Consider the following 24,952-nt stretch of genomic DNA (forward strand, 5'->3'; position numbering starts at 1 on the left):
TGCCTCAATGGCTGCTCCTCCATGTCCTGCACTGACTCCTCCCTACCCCTGATTATTAAGGAAATCCTCCCCAGTAAGGTCGTGGGGCCACTTTTGTCCTGATCCATTCCTACTTGGCATCTCCTCACGAGTTCAGAGACCATTGACTGCTAAATATACCAGAGCTGTATCTCTAAGCCAGACCGTTGAGTTCTGACTCACGTTCAGGGTTCAGTGGCATCTGACTCTTACTCCCAATCTTCCCCCCTCCACTACAACATCCTCCTTCTCCCCCGTCCGCACCCCTGTCCTCAGCAGGCCAAGTGATCACAGGGCAGAACACATCACTATTCTATTTCAAATCCCACAGTGGCTGCTGAACACACGTCCAAGTTCCTATGACTGGCCTCACCCAAGCTTCGTACAGTTAGTTACCTTTGTCTTTGTGCTCACTCTGCTCCAGCCACGCTGGCTTTCCCATTGTCCTTGAGCTGTCCGGCTGTGCTCTGCCCAGGACCCTGCATGTGCTCCCCCCTGCTCAGAGGGCCCTTCCCCAGCATCTGCATAAAAGGTTCTCTCTTCCAGGTCTTTGGTAAGCATGGTCTCTTGTGGCGGAGACATTTTCCCATCACCCTAATCACACTGCCATCCTCCCCCATCTGCCTGCTTTGCTTTCTCTTTCCCCTTGGCCCCATCACTCTGTATTCAGAAGCCTTTCTGGTTTATCTTCTCTCCTGCCCCCAGGATGTAAGCTCTGTGAGGGATGAATCTCCGCTATCACTAGATAAAGCTATCATCAGGGCCAGCTTATAACCCAGAGCCACAAACAGGGCAGAAGGTCCATTTGTCAAATCTGTAAGGGCTCTTTCTATGGAGGGCCACTGCATATGAGCTTCAGAAAGTCTGCTTTCTAAAGACAGGGATCAGGTCTGCACCTAAGGATCTCTTCTTCCATGGCTGGGAATTCACTGTGGAATTCCCCACCCCCACCCCCACCCCTGGTCAAACAGCTGCCTCTACAGCTGAGTTCAGGGACCTCGAAAGACGTGCATTCTTACTGTTTGTGGCTGTTCTTTCCATTCAGGTGCTGCCATGCAGTTTTGCTTTCTGTGAGTCGTCTCCTGTAATGGTCACTGTAGAGCATAAGCTCAGGACTTGTTTGGAGCAAGAAAGCAGTTTTCAAATCGGCTCGTTGTCGTTTCTTACATTTATTCTGCTTTTTAGTCACGTCAGAGAACTTCACATGGAAAAGAAGTAACTGCTTCCCACACCGACAGTGGAACTTACAGAGATTCTTGCAAAAAAAAAAAAAAAAGCAGATTCTCTAAGTGGGTCTGTGGACAGTGGCAAACTGCTCTCATGCTGAGGACATTTGCTAAGTGCTTCTCCTGGGCCAACAGTACAAGACGGCATGCTTGAGAAAATATTGGAGAATGTGAAATCGCATATTCTCAGTTCTGAGGTGGAAAAAAAAAGGGCAAACTGCCCATCATTATTCATCTTCCCTATCTCATTATAACAACAAGGAATACAAGAAAATTTGTAAATTTTATTTGCAGTGCAGAAGTGACATTGAATCAAACAGCTGTCAATGACATCTAGACTTTGAATTTAAGTTATAAAAATATCAGTGTGCTAACTGGGCTGGGGAATGATGAAGTCTTTTTTATAGTAATCACACAGCTTCAGGTTTTGATGTCATTTGCTACAGTGTTGTCTGGAATTGCAAAACTGTTCCCTTAGGGGTGATCTGGAAAAGTCTGGACTTGACATTTGATAGTAGTTGGGTAACCGGATATCATAGTGATGTTTTCTTCCAGTGTATACCCTGTCATTCAAGGCATAGAGTTTATCTGCAATGTCGCTGCCAATCAACACGGAAAACAGGCGGGAGATGTAGCGGTGCTGAGCGAAGAGCAGGTATAGTTTCTTTCTCCTCCAAGACACATACCGACAATCAGTGTCTGCTGTGAGGGTTACCTAAAATCATGAAGACACATAAACCAGAAAGTGAGGGATTCAAACACAGTTATTAAAGATTTATTTTTATGTGTATGAGTGTTTGGCCTCCATGTATGTGTGTATAGCACATGTGTGCTGTGCCCAAAAGGGGCCAGTACAGGGTGTCAGAACCCCTGAAACTGGAGTTACAGATGGTATGAGCTGCTATATGGGTGCTGGGAACTAAACCCATGTCTCTGCAAAAGCAGCCAGTGCTCTTAACCACTGAACTGTCTCTCTAGCTTCTTCAACAAAGTTCTGCCCCAAATTTTATTTGAATTACTTACTATCCTCTTAGGTTAAAAAATATTACAAAAAATTATTAAAAATTATTTACTCCATGATTTACTTCTTATCTAATCACAATGCTTGCACAGTGCTCCTCTTGATTGTGTCTTGCATTTTGCAGAGCTATTTGATATGAAAATGAAAGCATAGAGCTGGCTAACATCAGAGAAAGATACCTATGAAGATTGCGGACTTTTAACACTAACACCCTTTCTCTAGCACAATATGGAATACTAATACTACTTTTGCATATTTACATGAATTTGAACTTGCATGAACATGTTTATAGAAAACAGTATAGCATCATAAATGGAACCAACTGAAATGATTATCTAAGCCTACCAATTCATGGTGCCAGAAGAGACAGCAAGTTTAGAAATAACTGAAGCCCATCAGCATTTTTTAAATTTTCAAAAGCCACTTATTTTGTAGTAAGTGCAGTTTCTCCTCTTGGCATATTCTAAACTATCATACCCACCGACAGTGTTGAAAGTCAGATCTCAGTTATCACATGTTAATCCCCAGATGTGAGGTTCAACACAGGACATCTAGACAGTAGCCATCAGACTCCTTCCTGCCACAATTACCCCCATTCTCTTTGTGACTGCGACATCAGTCAGTAGGACTCAGAATTGGGAAGGCCGCATGAGGCAAACTGTATCCCAAAGGTAAATATAAGTCAAAGCTGTGTTATATGTTGTTCTATGTGTATGCATGCTTGCTTTAAAACTAAGATTTGTCTGCTCAGAAGATTGAGGTGTTTACCATGGAGTCTCTTCAGCCCTCACCTGAAAAATGCCTTCCTCTGTGGGTCTTAGAGAATCCCACTCCGGAGAATCCAGGAACTGAAAGGGGAAGATGTGGTGCAGAAATTCGCCATCAACCGTCACTCTGATCCTAGCAAGACACAAGAACACCTCTTGTAAGGGCAGAAGAAAGTATGTACACACTTAGCTGTGTAGCGTGGGGGAATGTCCTTTAAGCCTCTGGTGACTTCTTCCCTGGTGAATTTGGAAGAACCAAATATTGAACGCAGATACTACCTTGGTACCCTAGAAGATCTGGGCATTGATGTTCCTCGTTTAGCATCTGGAATAGTTGTAGGGGAAACTCACCAAAAGAATCATCAGGGCGCACACGGATGCATTCTGTCCCCCTGGATATTGTGCTTTGGCACAAGACTTGCGTGTACTCAGATTTTCTGATTATGTGGAAGGGGGTTTAAGAGCATAGTGGAGATCTGCTATAAGCACCCCTGTGAGTCAAAGGTTTAATCTTTTCGTTTACATGAAAAACATATTATTGTTTGCCCCCTCAGACTTTTCCAAGGTTAGCGTTTATACATTCATACTCTTGAAATCATCGCTCCCACTTCACACAAGGGGGTGGATGTTAGAAACTACTAAATAAATTTGATAATATAAAATCAAAAGTTCCCAGTTATGTAGAAGAATGCCAGAAAAGTCTACACAAAAATGCTTGTCTCCCAGTGAAGGGTCTATCCGTTCAAGCTGCTTCGTCCTTCTTGACATTCGGTGACTAGCTACAATGCAGCTCCTGCATCCACAGAACTAAACTCATGTATCGGTTTCATGACTTGTGAGCTTTATTTCTAAGATGAAAGACTAGATTATCTCCTGAGCCATGTAAACAATGTCCTCTAAATACCCACACCTATAATTCATGTCTCAAAGATTTCTCCAAGTCTCAGAGTGCTGAATGCCGCCCAGGACTATCCTGCCTCAAGATGGAAAAATACAGAGCAAAGAAACACAGACAACTGCTATAGGGAAGGACGGAGCATGGAGGGTACAAACCTTCCGGAGACAAGCATGGAGAGCCTATCAATGGACGTCTTCCCTTGCATGGCGTAACAGTGTTCCTTTTCCAGAGAAACCACTTCAGAGCTGAGAGCAATCGTTCTGAAGACGGGCAAAGGGATTCCGAGGGGCTTGAAAAGCGAGCTGTACAGCACCTGGAATTCTCGGGCAAACGTTATGCTGTGAACTTGATATGCAATGTGAACAAACTGCATGAAGCAGATCACAAACAGCACAAAATTCCAGGAAAATATGTCAGCAGCGCAGACGTCTACCCATGCCCAGACCGCGGAACACAGGAAACCCAGCCCCAGCAGACTGAAGACGTAAAGGAGCCCGAAGAACCCACTGCCGCCCATAAAACCTACTACAAACAAGATACTGGCGAGGTGGTAAATGGCGCCTTCGGCCTCTTGCTTCCAGGCCGTGCAGACTGGGTGCTCAGCCACCAGGCTCTTCCACAAACTTGAATTCTTTTCCATGGCTGTACCCTCTGCTTCCCTTGTCAGTTTACTTTAGATGACACTGAAGCCAGCAGTGGAGTCCTTTGCTTTTCCATCACTGAATGCTGCTTACTCCTCACAGAGCAGGGCATGCTGAAGCTGGCATGACGAGGGGTTTCGTGGGCACAGAGCCGAAAATCTACGGATTCAGTACCAGTTTCCTTAAGCTCATCTGGGCTCCTGATTTAGACCAAGTCCTCAAAGATTTCGCTATTTCCTGTGTAAGAGAAAAGGGACAGAAGATGATCTAATTGAGCAAATAGAATGAATGGTGCTTTACTTAATGAATCAACAGCCTTACTTATGCAAATTGACTTCCTATTGTTAGGAAATCAGGATGTTTTAGGCACAGATATTAATTAAATTTCTAATAAAAGCATATTTACTACAATTGGCTAGCTACTTCTTTTTTTTTGTTAATGTATTTTTCTTTTATGTGCATTGGTGTTTTGCCTGTATCTATATCTGCATGAGGGTGTTGGATCCCATGTAAATGGAGTTGCAGACAGTTGTGAGCAGCTATGTGGTGCTGGGAATTGAACCCATATCCGCTGGAAGGGCAGACAGTACTCTTAATCATTGAGCCATCTCTCCAGCCCCAGCTAGCTACTTCTTCTTCATCAGGGTGTGCAGGTTTAGTTTTTGCAAACTAGAGTCTGGTGCGGGAGAATTGTCTGTATTCTGTCAATCATGTTTTAATAGACGCTGACTGTCCAGGCAGGAAGTATAGGCAGGTCAACCAGACAGGAAGTAGAGGTAAGGTGATGAGAACAAGAGAATTTTAGGAAGGAGGAAGCCCATTCCCCACAGTCCAGCCCAGACCACCAAAGAAGCAAGATGTGACCTGCCCCTGAGAACGAACCTTAATTGAGTAATTGCCTCCATCAGATGATGGAAGGCAAATTTGTGGGGGCATTTTCTTGGTTAGTGATTGATGTGGAAGGGCCCGGGCCACCGTGGATGGTGCCAGCCTTGGGCAGGTGGTCGGGAGTTATATGAGAAAGCTAAGTCAGTAAGCCATGGGGAACAAGTCAGTACCACGCTCCTCCATGGTCTCCTTCAGCTCTTGGCTCTCAGTTCCTGCCTTGAGCTCCAGCCCTGAGTTCCCTCGATGATGGACACTAACTGTGAGGTGCAGTGAACCCTTTCCTCCCCAAGTAAAGTTTCAGTCATAGCAACAGGCAGCAAACTAGGATGCTAGGTGACTAAATGCTTTATAGTCAGCTCGTCTCTATAGCAGTGGTCCAGAGTAACTCAGAATCACATGACACAGTGACTGAAATGGAGCATCACAGATTTCCCCCATATTAAATATAATGCATTTCAGATACTGAATAAGGATCACTGAGGGCAGTTCCCAGGGATGTGTATTTTGAACAAGCTCTCCATGTAATTATGATGAACCCGTAGACCTTCCAAGCTCCTCCTCTCTTGAGGGATACCGTCTGAATGCTACAGTATTTACACTTTATAGATGAAAAAATTGGGTCTCAGAGGAGCCAGGGTTACATCCAGGGTACGCAACGGTCACAGCAGAGCAGGATTTCAGCACAGGGTCCCTGTGCTGGATCCAGTCACACGGTCTTCCATGGAGGATGGTTTAAACCTGACCTTATAAGGGCCCCAAATAGCCAGGCGGTGGTGACATAATGCACGTCTTTAATCCCAGAATTCGGGAGGCAAAGGCGTGTGGATCTCTGTGAGTTTGAAGACAGGCTCCAAAGCTACAGAGAAACCCTGTCTTGAAAAACCAAAAAAAAAAATAAATAAATAAAAAATAAAAATAAGGCCCCAAACAAACCAGGAAACATAGGAAACGACAGATCTTTAAGAATGCATAATAGTTTGTGAACTGTTTAGTAAGATTCAGATAATAGTATAGGACAGCATAATTTTCTGGATCAGTGGTTCAGGTTAACATCAAATCCATATACATACTTATTAATTCCCATTACTTAAACATTTACCAGATGGTCAATGATATTATTGACTGTGCACCTCTACTCATGTATTCTCCACTCTTTCAGCCACTTTGTAAAAATGCTAACATGGGCCCTGGGTCTGGAGAGAACTGGGCATGGGATCTTTCATCCCACCACTTCCTCACTGCTGATGGCTCCATTTGCAAGGGTCCTCTAGGTTGAGTCATAAAGAACACTAACATGCAAGACCCTTGAACGTGGATGCTGTATGTACTGTCTTCTGGGACACCTGTTAAAGTCCCACGTATCACAGCTGTGTCTTGGAGGAAAGATCAACTCCACACACAGAACCGAACATGTCTTACTGAGTGGGAAGGCACAGGTCAGCACTCACGGAACCAGAAGCTGAATTGAAGGTGCCACTGTTGTTAGCGCGCCTCAACCTGAACCTTTCCTCAAGTAATGAGAGCCCCGCCAGGCGAATCAGAAAGAAGGAAGGAGAGAAAGAGGAAGGAGGTGGGCAAGAATGGACAAAGGGCTTAGTAGATACACACCTTAGAGTGCCATTGGGATTTTCTCTCGTTTCAAAAGGCATTTCAAGCATCTCACAGACCTAGTCGATCTGTGAGACCCACGATGGGCAAGCCGACCGGCATTCTGAGCATGCTCAGCTTCTGCTCTTGGAAAAGCAACACACGCAATTCTCTACTACTCTGGCTGTCACAACAAGGGACAGCTTTTAAAATGCAAGGATGAGTGAGAACTGCAAATACCAGCCTGCAAATGTCACTCCTTCTGTTCTACTTTTAAAACCGGGATTCTCAACCCAGCCACGAAAACCAATATGAAAAGAATTGCTAGAAGGTCTCTGAACTGTGGTTTGAACTTCCTTAAAAATTTATAATCCTCAGCAAAACGTTAAGATGATCCTGGTAAAAAAAAGGCCATGTAAAACGCTTATAGTGAGTCAGAAGGGAGCACAGGGGAGTCTCCCCCTTAAGATGCTTGCCTTGGAGGATATGTCCGGGTCTCTGAGTTCCAGAAGTTGATCCAGCATGGTTCTAGGAGGAGCTGTGCTTCCGGCCTACTTCTGTCGCGTTAGAGTTCCTACCAGGACTTCTCTCCGTCCTGGACACAGGACTGCTGAAGCATTTTGACTTGCCCTGATTGAATTACTCCACACCCACCCTGGTGTGTTTTTATCCAGTCACCACAACAGATGTACTTTATTAGAAGAGGAAGGACTGACAGGAGCAGGTGATGGGCAGGAAAGGGCCTCTGCCATGTGTCGCTATCGCTCTGATGGCCGAACATGATTCATCCGCCAGCTGCCTGACTCACAGACCCCCAGGCCTTGCCATGTTGTGTGTGAATAACTGCGGAGACGCCCAAGTACAAGGAACTTGTTTTGCTCACTAAGCTACAAATAGTGGAGACAAAGTCTAGCAAACTAACCAAGTACTTCCAGGTTTATCCAGTTCTGTGAATTATAAAGGAATAAGATGCATAAGAGGATAAGAGCATCCTCAGTGGCAGGCAGGATAATTTTGGTGGCACACTGATGAAGATTAGCCCAGACCTGCACATAGCTGCTTAGATCATTCACATTTATTATCTCACTGCCTGAGGGACACAGAATCTAAACCACCATGCAGGCATGGGGAGCTGGACACAGCCTGCTGAAGTCCTTGGGGAGCTTAACACTGCTTGGTGAAGTCCCTGGGGAGCTTGGCACAGCCTGGCAAAATCTTTGGTGAGCTGGGCACAGCTTGGTGAAGTACCTGGAAAGCTGGAAACAACCTGGTGAAATCTCTGGGGAGCTGGGCACAGGCTCGTAAAGTCCCTGGGGAGCTGGGCACAGGCTCGTGAAGTCCCTGGGGAGCTGGGCACAGCCTGGCGAAGTCCCTGGGGAGCTGGGCACAGCCTGGTGAAGTCCCTGGCTGAAGGTGAAAGGGAAGTTAGTCACATCCTGTAGCATGGATGCTCCAATGTGTTAGAGTGTAGGGAACAGGTCTGCCAGGAAACTAAAGCACCTCTCAATGGATGTTTGAGACCTGCTATATCTGCTTATACTGCTCAATTCATAAGTCTGCTTCTGGAGACACAGTCAGTCACGAAACCATTTGCTGTGTTATTTAATGTTGACTGATTCTTCCCCTGAGATCTGAAATTCTAAAGGGCAGCAGGGCCAAAGACAGATGTTACTGTGTGCCTGACCCCTGGAATCCAGGCCAGAGACAGATGTTACCGTGTGCATGGCATTCAGTGCGTGTTGGTTGAATATGCTGGGATATTCCAGTCCTAATGTGGAATGTTGAAATACCTTCTGTTTGCCCTACGGGCACAGACACAGGGTAGAGCCCAACCTCAGAGACGCTTCAGCACAAACATACTGATGAGTTGGGGAATCTCTCCCCACCCCAAACATCTGGACCAACCCCAAATTCACAGGGAATCCTTGGCTGTGCCCAATCTCGAGCTCCTTAAGAACATTTCGTTCCTGGTATGATTAAGATAACAACTAGCCTGGTACCAGTGCTACTGAGTTAGTGTGCATTGCCAAGCAACCCACAAGTTCAAAATTCCAATATTCTACTCATTAATTAAAATCAGATCCCAACTTCAGTATGTGTTCCATATGTCAAGTTCTCAGTTTCTTTAGCTGTCTTTTTTTTCTACTTATCCTCAAGATGGTACATTTACTAAGTACCTAGGTGCCAGGCAGATTTTTAAAAACAATCTCTCAGAACAACCCTGGGAGACAGGTAATTTTATCTCAATTTTACTGATGAGAATTTTGAAATTCAGAGAAGATATGTAAGTTGTTCAAGGTCAAACTGCTCAAACGTTACTTGCATTCCTTACCACACCAGTCTACTGCTGCCACACCTCACCAAGACTTAGAAGCCACAGCTCTCACTCTGCCCTCTGTTCTTGATGGGAACCTAGGACGCTGAGTCACCAATAAGCAGGGGAGCACCACCTATTCTTTCTGTTAACTTTAAGTGGCACCAGAAACTTCGGTAAGGTGGCAACTCCAGAAATCCCAACAGGCAGGATGATGAATTAGAGGCCAGCCTAGGCTACACAGTGGGACTTGATCTAAAAAAGTAAATAGTAAGTAAACAAGCAGTAGTAGCCCTCCCCCATCCCAGGTATATTTATGACCTCCCCATCCATGGGCTTTTGACCAGGTTTCTAGTACAAGGCACGAATTCCTTCCTGTTAAGCAGACCTCAACTCTAATCAGAAAGCAGTTGGTTACTCCCATAACTGCAATGCCACTATTGCACCAGTGTGCACATTTTGCTTGGCAGGTCGGTATTGTGCCTTGCAGTGTTGACAGCTGGATAAGACAAGTGATGACTCTTCTACCCCAGCAGCCTGTACCTTCCATGGTCCCTTCCAGCACCGTGAGAGCGAGCCAGCAGGGAGGAAGCTTCCTGCTCAGTTTCAACTTAATTTTTCTGTGTTCTATAACCAAAGTGTATGGCATCTTCAGCAATAGGGTCTTGTTGTCCAGGTCTGGGGCATAACTAACAGCAATGGTAATAGTCTGCATTGCTTTGGAGGCTTCTGGGGTCTCAGAAAGATTTGTCATGTCTATCTGTAGGATATTCCTTTCACAACATATAGCTACAGAAATGGCATTATCCACCCATGCTGGGTACTTCTGTTCAAACCATGTGTGTATATGTGTATGCACCACTGCACAGATGCGGAAGTCAGAAGATGACCTCAGGGCTTGTTCCTCCCCTTCCTTGTTTGAAACAGAGTCCCATTGTTGTTCTCTGTAGCATACACAAGGCTGGCTGGCCTGTAAGCTCCTGGGAATTCTGTCTCTGCCTCCCACTCCACTGTAGGAGCGCTGTGTTTACAGATACACACAGATGCATCTGGCTTTTATGAGCTTTGGGGATTCAAACTAAATCCACTGAGCCCTGGTTTTTCTTAAATTACATATCTTAATTAGCCTACGAAGTACTAGGTTTCTGTATTTCTTTTTCATGTGTTAGTTTTGGCTGACCAACCCCACACCCTCTCTCACCTTTCCGCCATTTGTATTCCTCTCATCCACCTTCACGTTGTCCCCCACACCAAGCCCTGCCCTCTTCTAGCTTCCCAGCTTCTGCAAACACACAAGTCTAGGAGAAAACCTACTACTGTTGTTTTACTAAGCGGACATATTATCAAGCTGCCTTCTAAATATTATGTTTACATCTGTGGATTAAGGCTCTCAGCCTCGGTCAAGGATGCTTGTTCTCACAGTGAGCAGTGGTTAATGCAAAGACTTAGAAACCATGAGGCAGTATGGCAGGGCAGTAAGTCTTCCAAAGCACTCACAACAGAGTCACCTTGACGGCCAAACTGCCAACTCTGTCCTTCTGATTCTAGCAAGCTCCAGGGCGATTCTTAGGCACCCTAATGTTAGATGATTGACATCTGAATTACCCTCATTTATTTAGACTTATCAGCTTGCTTCTCTGTTTGGTCATTCCAGAAGGACTTACTGCCCTGCCCTGCTGCCTCCTGGGTGCTACACTCTGGGTCCCCAGCTGTGTCTCTGTGGGAGGTGTGCTGGCTCTAGTTCACCAGCTGTTGACTGGGCTAGCCAGTCCGTGTTTCTATTCACTAGGGCCCTGGTCTCACTGTGCCTGAAAGTATTGTGTGATTTTTAACCTTGTTTTCTAGCGGGTAAGTCAAGGGGTTGGGCAACACGTTACGAGTCCCTGTAATCTGAAACAAGTGACTCAGAGTAATATGGGATGAGATGGTTCCAAGCACTGGTCAAAACGTAGTGCTGACTTGCAGAGCTGACCCAGGATCTCATTAGGTCTGTGCTTGTGCCAACTTCAAAGACTGTTAACAGGCCTGCTACGTGCTCCAGCTGAGGGATGTTTTCAAGATCTTCTTGGGGATTTTGATAGGCCATTAAGGTGAAGAACTATGGTTAATCCAAGAGGGGAAGAAGGGAACCAGAACATTCTGCAGAGAACAAGCTTTGGATTTTAATCTGCATTTTAAAGGGAATGTCAAGGCCCACATTCTCCTTCTTTGCTGCTAAGATTTGGTTCTGAGATGTCCACACAAAGACCAAGTCCCCCAGCTTGGTGCTACCAGGGTGGTGGCTGAAACTTCAAGAGGTGGGACAACTGAGAAGTTTCCAGCTATGGGGGCATGCCCTTGAAAGGGGTGTTGGCATCCAGCACTAGCCGTTTTTTTTTTTTTTTCTGTCTGGCTACGAAGAGGTGAGCAGCTTTGCTTCATCACATCCCTCCTACCATGCTGCTTCACCACAGACCCCATAACAAAAGCCCTGGGGCTGAAGAGATGATTCAACAGGCAAGAGTGCTTGTTACTCAGTCATGAAGACTATATCAGCTACCTTTCTATTGCTATGATAGCACACCGTGGCCAAGGCAATGTTTACTTTGGGGTTCATGGTTCCAGAGGGTTGGAGCCCATGCCTATCATGGTGGTAAGAAGGGCAGCAAGCTGGCTGGTATGGTGCTGGACAGCAGCTGAAAGCTTACATCAGAGAGATAGCTTGGAGGGCTTTTGAAACCTTAAAGCCTACCCTGAGTGACACACCTCCTCCTCCAAGGCCACACTTCCTAATCCTTCCCAAACAGTTTCATCAATAGAGATCAAGTGTTCAGACATAAAATCCCATGGGGGGCCATCCCACCTAAATCACTACAGGTCCAAGGTGTGCACCCTGGAGCCTATATTGGATGTGGTAGTTTGAATGTAATTGCCCCCCCCATAATCTCATAGGGAGTGGCACTATAAGGAGATGTGGCTTTGTTGGAGGATGTGTGTCACTGTGGGTTTTGAGGTTTCTTATGCTCAGGATACTGTCCAGTGTCTCAGCCAACTTCCTGTTGCCTGAAAGTCACAATGTAGCCAGCACCACGTCTGTCTCCATGCTGGCATGCTCCCTATCATGATGATAATGGGCTGAAGCTTTGAAATTTTAAGTAAACCATTCCAATTAAATGTTTTCTTTCTAAGAGTTTCTGTGGTCATGATATCTCTTCACAGCAATAAGAACCCTAGCTAAGGCATTGGGTAGCATGCAAATGCCCATAACTCCAGATCAAGCTTTTTCAGCCTTCACTGGTACCCCTTTCACACACACACACACACACACGTTCAATCATATAGTCACAGAGATACATGAGTACAGACATAAATAAAATAAATCATTTTTAAAGATAGGGTCTCATTTTATAGTTCTGGCTGGCCTGAACCTGACCTGACTATGTAGACTAGCCTGGCCTCTAGTTCATGTAGCTCTTTCTGCCACTGCCTCTTGAGTGCTGGGATTAAAGGTATGAGCCACCATATCCAGCCACCAAAAAATAAATAAATAAAAAGGATAAGCCAACCTCAGACTGAACTCTCCAAAGTTGTGAATGAACCTCCCCTCTTTGTAATTTGCTCACTCTTATACCTGTCACAGTAAAAGAAAGCCAGCACAAGTGTTTCCATTTTCCTTCTTTGCTTAGCAAAGGAGGTGTTTTTGTTCCTCACGCTGATCATCCTAAAAGAGCCTAAGACTTGTGGATATTTCATAGTAAGTAAATCCACAGGCACTTGCTAGGTTGTAGCTATTTTAAGGTCTCTTAAATTTTTTATTTTTCATCTTATGTGTATGATTTATTGCCTGCATGTATATTTGTGCACTATGTGCATGCCTGATACCTATGGAGGTCAGAAGAGGGCCTCGGATCCCCTGAATTGGAGTTTCAGACAGTCACGAGTCTCCATATGGGTGGTTGGAACTGGATTCTCTAAACGTTCTTGACCAGAGTCGGGACTACGGGAACTGTGCTGGGAATGGTCAGCTGTTAGCCACACAAACGCAGCACATCTAGGGAGAACGCATTGTTCACGATGGTTCAAGACAGTAGAGAAATGAGAATGTGTTGCTCGTAATTCTTACTGATTACAGTTTGAAATGAGAGTGCTTTGGAGATAGTGAGTCAAACAAAATCTACCATTAAAGCTATTTCCACCTGTTCTTTTTTTTTTAGTGTTCAAAGTGTGTTTTATTATTTTCTTTTAATTAATTAATTAATTAATTTATTAAAGATTTCTGTCTCTTCCCTGCCACCGCCTCCAATATCCCTCCCCCTCCCCTAATAAACTCCCCTTCTCTCATCAGCCTGAAGAGCAGACCGGGTTCCCTGTCCTGTGGGAAGTCCAAGGACCTCTCACCTCTTTTCCGCCTGTTGTAAATAAATGTTGCCACTGGAAAAGTTAAAGATCATGTGTGTGTTGGAAGGGGTGGGGTGTAGACAAGGCTCAGTGTTAAGCTCACTGGCTGCTCTTCCAGAGAATCTATGTTCAGTTGCCAGCAGCCACATGATGGTTCACTACCATCTATCCCTAAAGTTCGAGGGGATGTGACATACTCTTCTGACCTCTGCGCAGAATACACACTCACGGTGCATGGACATATGCAGGCAAAGCACGTAAAGGTAAAAATAGTAAAATCTTTGTAAAAAGATGTTGCTTGCATTCTATTTCTATTGAACAATGTTGGTAGGGAGTCTCTTTAGTAAGAAGAGGGGGTAGAGAAACTTGGCAAGATGCTGGCAAACAGTGCACATGTATAATGCATTAGCATATAAGTATGCAAGAATCCTCCAAGATCATGAAGAGAGAGCTGACAAAATGTGAAAGATGTTGGCTACAATATTTATGCGCCACAGGCAATCAGTTGCTAGCCAAGGCATTGGTGTCACCGTCTAGTTTCTGCTTACAGGAATGGCCAACACAGAGGCTATAGGCCCTTCTAATCTACCAAGGGAAGCATAATTTTTCCTTTTACATTAGGAGAGTTTCACTTGTCCAAGTAATTATAATACTACTTAATTTTTTCATTCTATATTCTGATGATACTTCATCAAATGCATGAATATACTGAAATCAGACATCTCTGTGCCCTCCAGGGTTTGAGAGGGCTCACACCAGCGACGGCTCTCCCTTAGTGCATGGAGGAGACCCTGTCCTGTCGCTCTGCAGGCTGCACCGTGCATGGAGGAGACCCTGTCCTGTCGCTCTGCAGGCTGGGCTGCACCTTTTATCTTCCTCACTAAGCAGTGTGTAATATCCCTGAAAACATCACACTTTCTCCGATCCCTACATCACAGAGGGCATTCATCCCTGATTATCTGAGCCATGACTGTCTTCACATTTTATCACACACCTCAAAGATTCATCTGACCTCCCCATCCGTGTGTGTGCTCTATGAAGCTCCTCTATATAAATCCTCAGTATTCACCCTCCCCATCCCTGTGCGTGCTCTATGTAGCTCCTCTATATAAATCCTCAGTATTCACCCTCCCCATCCCTGTGCGTGCTCTATGATGCTCCTCTATATAAATCCTCAGTATTCACCCTCCCCATCCCTGTGCGTGCTCTATGTAGCTCCTCTATATAAATCCTCAGTATTCACCCTCCCCATCCCTGTGCGTGCTCTATGTAGCTCCTCTATATAAATCCTCAGTATCTGCACCCCCATCCCTGTGTGTGCTCTATGAAGCTCCTCTATATAAATCCTCAGTATCTGCACCCCATCCCTGTGCGTGCTCTATGAAGCTCCTCTATATAAATCCTCAGTATTCACCCTCCCCATCCCTGTGTGTGCTCTATGAAGTTCCTCTATATAAATCCTCAGTATTCACCCTCCTCATCCCTGTGCGTGCTCTATGAAGTTCCTCTATATAAATCCTCAGTATTCACCCTCCCCATCCCTGTGCGTGCTCTATGAAGCTCCTCTATATAAATCCTCAGTATTCACCCTCCCCATCCCTGTGCGTGCTCTATGAAGTTCCTCTATATAAATCCTCAGTATTCACCCTCCCCATCCCTGTGCGTGCTCTATGAAGCTCCTCTATATAAATCCTCAGTATTCACCCTCCCCATCCCTGTGCGTGCTCTATGAAGCTCCTCTATATAAATCCTCAGTATTCACCCTCCCCATCCCTGTGCGTGCTCTATGAAGCTCCTCTATATAAATCCTCAGTATTCACCCTCCCCATCCCTGTGTGTGCTCTATGAAGCTCCTCTATATAAATCCTCAGTATTCACCCTCCCCATCCCTGTGCGTGCTCTATGATGCTCCTCTATATAAATCCTCAGTATTCACCCTCCCCATCCCTGTGCGTGCTCTATGTAGCTCCTCTATATAAATCCTCAGTATTCACCCTCCCCATCCCTGTGCGTGCTCTATGATGCTCCTCTATATAAATCCTCAGTATTCACCCTCCCCATCCCTGTGTGTGCTCTATGAAGCTCCTCTATATAAATCCTCAGTATCTGCACCCCATCCCTGTGTGTGCTCTATGAAGCTCCTCTATATAAATCCTCAGTATCTGCACCCCATCCCTGTGTGTGCTCTATGTAGCTCCTCTATATAAATCCCTCTATATAATTCCCACTTTTGGAAGATGAGAAGTGGTGAGTGGGATGAGATAGATGGCTGCTTAATTAGCTGTTCTATGGGAAACGATGGTCAAACAGTCCCTCTTGTGACTGTTACGTGGCACTCAATTAGAAGACTAAAGGAGGGGTGAGGGTCAGAGCTATGCTCCTGTGGAACCAGAGAAAGGCAAGCATCCAGGTTGCGATCTACCTGAAGAGTCTCTATGAGATAAAAGACCTGAATCAACAAGACAGCGTGTAAGGTTGTTAAGACCTTAGTCCTATAGTCACAGGGAGACACAAACCTCCAGTTGTCTGAGAGTTTGTAAGACCGCATTTCAAATGAGAAAAGAAATGCATTCGCCCTATGGACTGCAGGTCGGTGAGGCCGTGGGCTGAGGGTCCTGGACTCCTGACCTACAGCAACTAAAATAATAAGTGTGTGTTAAAAAACAGTGTGTGTGTGTGTGTGTGTATGTGTGTGTGTGTGTATGTATATATATATGTGTATAGTTAGTTAGAGAAGAAAGGGGGTTTATTTGGCTTATACTTCCACATCACAGTTCATCATCAAAGGAAGTCAGGACAGGAATTAAAGCACAGCAGAAACTTGGAAGCATGATTCAGAGATCATGGAGGAGTGCTGCTTCCTGCTTTGCTCAACCTGCTTTCTTATAGAACCCAGGACCACCAGCCCAGGGATGGCCCCATACACAATGTGCTGGGTCCTTTCTCATTAATCGCTAATTAAGAAAAGGTCTCACAGATAGATCTTATGGAGGTATTTTCTTAATTTAGTTTCCCTCCTCTTAGATGACTTAAAACTATCTAGCACTATGTGTGGAGTGTGTGTGTATATAAGGTATATATTGGCACATACAAACACACACACATATCAACAGAAAGCTAACCACACAGAGTTAAGAACTGTCACTATACATTAGGGCTTTCATTAACGTAATACTAGTATTTATGGCACAGGATACTCGATCCCCACTACTTTTAAGTCAGGAGAGTAAGATCATTTCTCTGAAGCATCTGGAAAATGAGGCACCAAGAGGTAGTAGAAGTTGCCTCCCAGAGCACTCTTCACAGAACCAGGAAGCCTCTGCACTGTCAAAGCACTTCTGGAAGAATCATGGTGTATGTATACCAATCTTGTGATATGCACATACCATTCAAGACTTGAATTCTTGGATGACTGTCAGTTCAGTCGGTCCTTTGTAAACTCAGCCTCATAGATAAGGCAAAACTATTTGATGTTCAACACACACCCAGAGACCAGCAGTCAAAATCTGGTCTATAAGAACACACAACAAGCAACTCTAATTCTTCAATGTGTACGACCCTAACCAATAGAGATTACTGTAAAAACAGATGACCAATGAGAAGTTAATGCAGGATCCAGGGGCCTCCTTCTTTGCCATTATATGCTATTGACCAGGATGTCTTATTTATTAAGCACTTACTGTGTGCTCAGAACTTGAGGATATTAAAATAGGATATTAATTAATCTCTAAAAGTTTTTTGAAGTAGTTTTCTTGTGAGGTGAGGAGTTTGAACAGGTTACCTCAGGATATGCAACCCATAGAGCCCAGAGTCAAGCCTATGCAAGTGGCTGCCAGTGTCCGTTCCCTTGCCTTGACACAACACTCCATGGATGGTCTGAATCTGAGTACTTGGACTCGCTAGGACAAACCCTGTTTGCACCCTTCAGGATTAGATTTGAACACTTTAAATGTCTGGTTATGAAACCACAGATTTTGAGCCGCAAAGGATGAGAGGGTGAACTCAACAGTTCAATTATTCAATCCAATAATTAACTAAAACAACAACAACAACAAGTTCTCCTTCCTCACCATGCCACGTAACTGAACAGCTGTTGTCTCTTTGTGTTTGGCTTCTACATTCTGCAAATGAGAACCCTTGCCTTTTTTTGCTTATAACACATAGTTATTTTGCCAGAGAAGGGAGAAAAGCTGACCATTACAAAATGTATTTGTATTCTCTCTCTCTCTCTCTCTCTCTCTCTCTCTCTCTCTCTCTCTCTCTCTCTCTCTCTCTCTCTCTCTTTCCTTGTCCCCAGTAACCTCTACAGACCAAATGAATCCCCTTTTTGATGGATTTGAGAAGATAAACTAGTTGGCTATAATCTTTTCTTTTTCTAGCTGAACACGTACATTACATGCCTGGATTAGTGGAGTCATTCTTGGCCTTGGTCACAATTGGGCTCCTTTAGTATAGAAAATGCTACAAGTACCCTTATCTAATGGCAGGCCACTGCTAGTCTACTTTTAGCCAACTAGAGTCAATTCTGCTACAACACAACATATGTGATCCTACAAAAATCATTGAACCATGCAAAATTGCAACCTGAACCATAGGGAGGAAAACGGAAAGGGATGTAACACCTCAAACCTTCACCAGTGGTTACCTTTGTTAGAGGATAGGAATTTAATAAAAATAGTAGCACCACTTTATATATGTAAAATGACTAAGATACACAAATGTGGCTTTGGCTATTAAAAAGACTGCAGACTTCCCAGTAGAGAGACCACTCTGTACCCTAACCTCAAATAGAAAAGAGGTAAAAACCAAATAGGTGGAGGGGCAGAAAGTAGCACGCATGGGGCGGGTTGCAGTAGGAGAATGCATGGAAGGAATGCATCTTCCATCTCCCATGAGGCCTGGAAGCATCTTTTTCATTTAAAATGTAGACCAGGGAAGCACACATCTAGATTAGGCACCTGTCTGATCAGAAACTCATTTTTAACCTAATGTGAAGCTTTCCTCAACTGACATCTAGACTGCACCTGGGAGCTTTTTGGGTTTAGTCCAACAGCACTTGGCAACCTCAAAGCAGCCATGGCTAAAACTCAGAGAGCCCCGCAGAATGCACCGACCTCCTTTGAAGGTGTTCGGAAGTGGCCAGCGCTTTCTCTTCACCCCTGTGCGCCACACTCTCTCCACTTGTGTTTCCCTGAGTCTCCTCTCTGACCTGCATTCTATTCCAGCCACAGGCTTTTCTCTTGTCAACTCTGATTCAGCCATTCTCCCTGCATCCCTCCCCCCGTGATGCCACATACACCTGGGCTCTTCAAGATGCTTCATTATCTCCAGCTACTCTTCAATATGAAGACTTTCCATTAGCAAATTCTATTTGGTGCTTTCCAACCGAGCTGTTTAAACATGTTTGGAATGCTGAATGAACCCATTTTCATATAGGAAAGGTCATACACACGAAAGAAGAGCAAAACCTGACATCAGAGGGCAATGCGTGAGGAAGTCAGGGTAGGTGGTTCATATGTGAGACGTGTGTGTCGGTGTTTTGTGTATGCCTCCATAGCTGAGGGCACCTAGCCACAGCCTAATGCATTCACCAACACTTTCTTGTGTAATAAATCATCCAGAAGAAAGCAGGAGGGTTGCATATGCTCAAGTTCTTCCTTAATATGTCAGTTGTATTTGAGCGATGCATATGTTCAAAACATGCATCATAGCCTTAACTCTCAAATAACCAGCAAATCAATATATGCAATAATTCAAATTCCTTCCCTCACAGAGCTGGCATTTTACTGAAATTCAAATGTTGACACTGTGTAGACCTAGTTTCTAAATTACAAGGGCATTTACATAATCAAGACTTGTGTACAAGTAATACTTATTCTTCTAGAGTCAGTAGTTACATAGGGATTTTTAAGTAGCTGCTGCCTAAGACAGGACGTGCTGTCGGAGGACAGCAATGTCTAAACAGCACCAGCAGGTAAGGTTTGCAGAGCCAAACTTTGTGTGGCTCTGTCCCCCAGGCCACAGTCACCAGGTGAGCCACGCCTAAGAGAAACACTCAAATTCTTATGCCTATCATAAAGACTCTCCTTTGCTCAGAGACTCGAGTTTAGAGACAAGTTACACAAAACTGAAAAGTTCACTGCTATTTTGTAACAGTATTTATTAAACAATAACCAGAACTATTCGTCCTTTTATCAAGCTGGTCTATGAAAGCATGTTAGCAGCATGCCCACCTCCCTTGCCATGTGAATAATACTACACATCTTAACGACGGATATTAAAGTCTACTCAAAATGCTTGCTATGATAAACTGTAGCTTTAACCATGTTTAATTTATGACCCAGTTCCATGGTGTTTTTTTTATGTTTAAAAACAAACTTTTTAGAGCCAGCAGTGGTGGTGCACGCCTTTAATCCCAGCACTCTGGAGGCAGAGGCAGGCAGAGCTCTGTGAGTTTGAGGCTAGCCTGGTCTATAAGAGCTAGTTCCAGGACAGGCTCCAAAGCTACAGAGAAAGCTTGTGTCAAAAAAACCAAAGCCAACCAACCAAACAAAAACAAAAACCCCTTTGAATTAATTGTTTCTTCTATGATACCTTCATCCATGTATATATCGTGCATTTTGATTACTCCCCCACATTCTCTTATCCCCCTCCCAAGTCCCTTTCTTCCAACAAAAAGACCAGGGCACGAGTCCTCACTTTCGGTTTGGTGTTGTGGTCTCCGGGTCATTTGTTTGGAATGATCATTGGAGCCTGGTAAGTTCCTCACACAAACGAACTCAATGACTCCGCCCCCCCTCCAATTCATTAGTAGCCAACAATTGAGCAGGGATGCATAGGGGAAATATGTGAATCTTATTCCTGTGACTTTTCCCCAATTTTCCAGAATCACAGTCCTTCTACTATCACATTTTCTGAAATTAACTTTCAAAGTAGAGTTATCAAAGTGAGTTAGACTCTGGGCCAGAGAAGTGTGACTGTTACTGAACCTCATCCAACTTGGAAAAGGTAGTTTTCTTAGATAATTAAATAACAGCCATAATAAATAAAATAGAAATCTTCTATTAATTTAAATTTATGTTATTAACTTATAATGGCTCAGCGAATGAATTGTTTTTCCTCTTTCTTTTGGTGTATGTGTGCGTGTGTGGTATGTATGTGAAGAGTGCACATGCGTGTGTGTGTGTGTGTGCGTGTGTGTGCGTGCGTGTGTGAGTGTGTGTGTGTGTGTATGCACGTGGGGGCCAGAGGCTGACATTGGGAGTCTTCTGCAGTGGCACAACATCTTCCTTTAGTTTATTTTATGTGTATGAGTGTTTTGCTCATGTGTTCCTGGTGCTCAAGGAGTCAAGAAGATGTCAGACCCCCTGAACTGAAGTTATGGGTACTATGAGTTAGGAATCCAGTCTGGGGTCTCTGCAAGAACAAGAATTCTTAACCACTAAGCCATTTTCCAGCCCCTTTATTTTGTTTTCTTCTGTTTCTTTGTGATAGAGCCTCACTATGTTGTTCTGGATGGCCCAGAACTCACTCTATAAACCAGGGTGGCCTCAAACTCAGAGATTTTCCTGCTTCTTCCTCCAGAGCACTGGGAACTAAAGGCATGCACACCCACACTGGCCCACCTTATTTTTTGAGACAGGGTCTCTCACTGACCCTATAGCTCATTAGTTCATCTGGACTGGCTGGTCATCAGACTTCAGGGATCCACCCTTGTCCAGATCCTCAGCACCAGGATAACAGAGACACATAATGGAGCCCAGCTTTTTGTGTGAGTGCTGGGCACCTAAAATTGGTCCTCACATTGCGAGGCTTCTCCCCATTTCCTTCACAAAATTTCAGATGAATATTAGTACTTGGTAGTCAACTATTTCTTTTATTAGACTTTTTTGTTTATACAGAAATCAATGCCTGGTATTGGCTGTCTGCATACATTTATATGAAAATTACATCCTTTATTTTGAGTCAGAGGTTGTAATCAAAGGAGGCAGGACACAAGACGTCTAGATATAAAAGGACAGGAGCACAAAAGGACGGGAACTAGTCCTCACTGTCATGCCTTTTCTCTGGGCCTCAGCTGACTCTTGAATTGAGGACTGGTTAGTTCTCCCCAGCACAGTCTCACTGGTACACAACCCACACCTAAGGGACCCCATGCCCAGCGGTAGATGGCCAGCACAAACTCAGAGGTATTTTTGGAGTTGTTCTGTTTGTCTCATGATGCTTTGCTTTTGAGAGTTGTTGTTGTTCTGACAGATCTTTTGCTTATATATTATGGCTTCTGATTTTATCGCTATGGGTTTTCTGTGTGTGACTGTGTGTGTCTCAGTGTTTTTATGTGTTTTTGGTTTGGCTCTTTTTTTTCCTCTGCTTGTTTGTTTGTTTTGTTTTATTCTGGTTTGTCTTTATTTTACTTTATCTTAGTTTCTTATTATTATTTTAGATGCCTGTTCATATTCTAATGAGAAAGGAAGAAAGGGTGTGGCTTTGGGTGGGTGGGAAAGTGGGGAGGAGCTGAGAGGAGCTGGGGTAGGGGAAACCAAGATCAGAATGAATTGTATGAAAAAATTATTTTCAATAAACTTGACTGAAGAAAGAAATGCTGATAGATATATATGTTCATTAGGGGATATAATACGGTTCCTTCAGCAACTATGCAGCCAATGCATATGAGTGAATCTGGGTATGTAAAGAGACAGCTCTTGGCTGGCACGCACCATATCTGAAAGGGCACCCTCCTTAGCTCCAGCTGACCCCAGTGAAGGAACTTAGGGTTGGCAGATCATCTGGTTTATCCAAAGCAGCCAGAAATCCAGATTCTGTGAGACTCCACTGGTGCTGAAACGCTAGTTAAGTGATATTTTTACACATCCTGTCCAGAGACAATGCTGAAAAACCATACTGCCGAAGGCCAGACCCATCCAGTTTACCTCCTCATAGCTTACTGCTGCACGCGGCCCTATCAAGTCAATAAATCCAGACAAGAATGGCTACATTTACATCCTTCTATGCTTAGCTTTCTTATTTCCCAAAAATCCCTTTGGCAGGAATGGCTTTGACAGAGAAATCAGAATTTTTATACTAACTCCTCCTTGCCTATCTGACCAAGAACAGGTCAAAGACAGAGCACTAGTGTATGCTGCCATTAATTGCTAAGATGGCATTTCAACTTTGAAATGAGCACAAAAGACAGAAAACAAAGCTTAGATTCTATAAGATAAAAATCTTAAAGTATTTTATTTCTGTAGAAGCCCAGTTTCCTTTTGTAACAGAAGAAAAGTGTCGTTGTTCATGTACTAGGGCTTTCAGGACAATTATAACACAATCAATATAACAAACATAGCATTACAGGTATTAGACCTTGAGCTTCAACATCATCCTCTCCTGAGTAGAGGAGACTCTAGTAAGTAGTGACAACTAACATCTGTCCCAAAGAACTCTATGCCAGAATCTTCACAGTCATAAAAACACCGTGGGAAAGAGGGAGAGGTAATTATTTTCCTTAGTTTCAAACAGAGCCCCCAGCAGTGGATCCGTCAACCTTGACTAAGTCAGAGGGTGAGAAATAAGCATGGGCAGGTTCAGTATTCACTGGGTTGCCCTCCCGACAGAGACTCTGTGTCTCTGTATATTTATTTTGTATCTCTGTTTTTTTCTACTGAACTAATCCACATGCCCCTACCTTGGAACGTATGAACCCATCAAGGTTGGACACCAGCAGATGTTACCCCAATGTAGGACCCTGGCCCTTGGTCATGTCAGAATCCTAACGTCCTCATTCATTACCTATTGCTATGTCTTTTATTACACTTTATTTGGGGCTTAATGCATGTGCTACAGTAGGTGTGTGAGGCCAGAGAAAACATTTGAGCAGTCAGTTCTTTCCTTCCAAGCCTCGCCTGATACCTGGGACTGAACTCACTCGGCAATAAGCTTCCTTAACCATGGAGCCATCTCTCCAGACCTACTTCATTTTCATTTCTGAATGAGTTACATCTTTAAATCATTGAGACAATCATAGTGAATGTAGAAAAGAACAAGAAAAAATTAAACAGCATAACTGATATGGAAAGCAAAGTTAGGATAATGTAAGTATTATTGATGTTCAAAGTAAAGAATTACAAAATATAGGGAAATATATTAATAATGGAAAGATCACCCCAAGATTAAGAACAATAAATATGGCAATAAAGAGAACACAGCAAGTTCTGTGAGAAATTGATACAGAAATTAACCATGACGTTGGTCAGTTGAATTACTAAACCTCAAGAATAGAAAGGAAACATCAGGACTCTATGCAGAAAAAGCAAATCAATTCCAATGGGGGAACTGTGACATTGACTTAAGACTTCACAACCACATAACAGACAAGAAAGCTTACTTTTTAATAGCAGGGAGCCACACATACACAATCTGATCTGGAGATGCATTTCTTATTTAATTGAGAAGGACCTGTTACCACTCAGGACATTGAAACATTAATCTCTCTTTTCTGCTTCCATCTTCTCTCCCCTTTCTCCCCTCTTCTTTTCTCTTTTTATCCCTCACCCCTTTTCATTTGCTATATAGTCCAAGCTAGCTGGATTATGTGCATGTGAACTGAATAAACCTTTTTTTTTGCATTCTGGACTTGACTGGATTCCGGTGGTGGTTTCTCTGGGGGTCTCAATTTGGGCACAACATTATCATGGTGGGAAGCATAGTGATATGCAGGCAAACATGGTGTTGGAGAAGTAGCTGAGAGTTCTACATCTGGATTGGCAGGCAGCAGGAAGAAAAAGTGACATTGGGCCTGGCTTCCTCCAACAGTGCCACACCCTACTCCAACAAAACCACACCTCCTAATAGTGCCACTCCCTTTGCGGGCCATTTTCATTTAAACCACCACATTCCACTCCCTGTACTCCTAGGCTTGTAGACATATTATAATGCAAAAATGCATTTAGTCCAACTTTGAAGGTCTCCCTGGTTTATCAAAGTCTCAACAATGTTTAAAGTCCATAGTTCAAAGTTTCTGAGACTCAAGGAAATCTCTTTACTATTACTTCCTATAAAATCAAAATTAAAAAGCAGATCACATACTTCTAACATATAATGGCAAAGGATATACATTACCATTCCAAAAGGGAGGAAAGAGCATAATGAGGATCAAAGCAAAACCAAAAACCAGATGGGCAAACTCCAAACTCTGTATCTCCATGTCTGATGTCAAAGG

General features: G+C 43.9%; 1 protein-coding gene across 1 annotated transcript in view; it reads right to left on the reverse strand.

Moving 5' to 3' along the window:
* Window positions 1–1,057: 1,057 nt before the first annotated feature.
* Popdc3 (popeye domain cAMP effector 3) overlaps window positions 1,058–24,952 on the reverse strand; it is a 32,411-nt gene continuing 8,516 nt past the window's right edge. The window contains exons 2-4 of the mRNA XM_075944304.1: window positions 4,086–4,808; window positions 3,057–3,165; window positions 1,058–1,959 (exon numbers count right to left, since the gene is read on the reverse strand). Of these exons, the coding sequence (XP_075800419.1) occupies window positions 1,678–1,959; window positions 3,057–3,165; window positions 4,086–4,570 (876 nt within the window). The 5' untranslated portion in view covers window positions 4,571–4,808 and the 3' untranslated portion in view covers window positions 1,058–1,677. The remainder of the gene's footprint in view (window positions 1,960–3,056; window positions 3,166–4,085; window positions 4,809–24,952) is intronic.

The sequence above is a fragment of the Microtus pennsylvanicus genome, chromosome 1, assembly GCF_037038515.1.
Source record: "Microtus pennsylvanicus isolate mMicPen1 chromosome 1, mMicPen1.hap1, whole genome shotgun sequence".
Lineage (NCBI taxonomy): Eukaryota > Metazoa > Chordata > Mammalia > Rodentia > Cricetidae > Microtus > Microtus pennsylvanicus.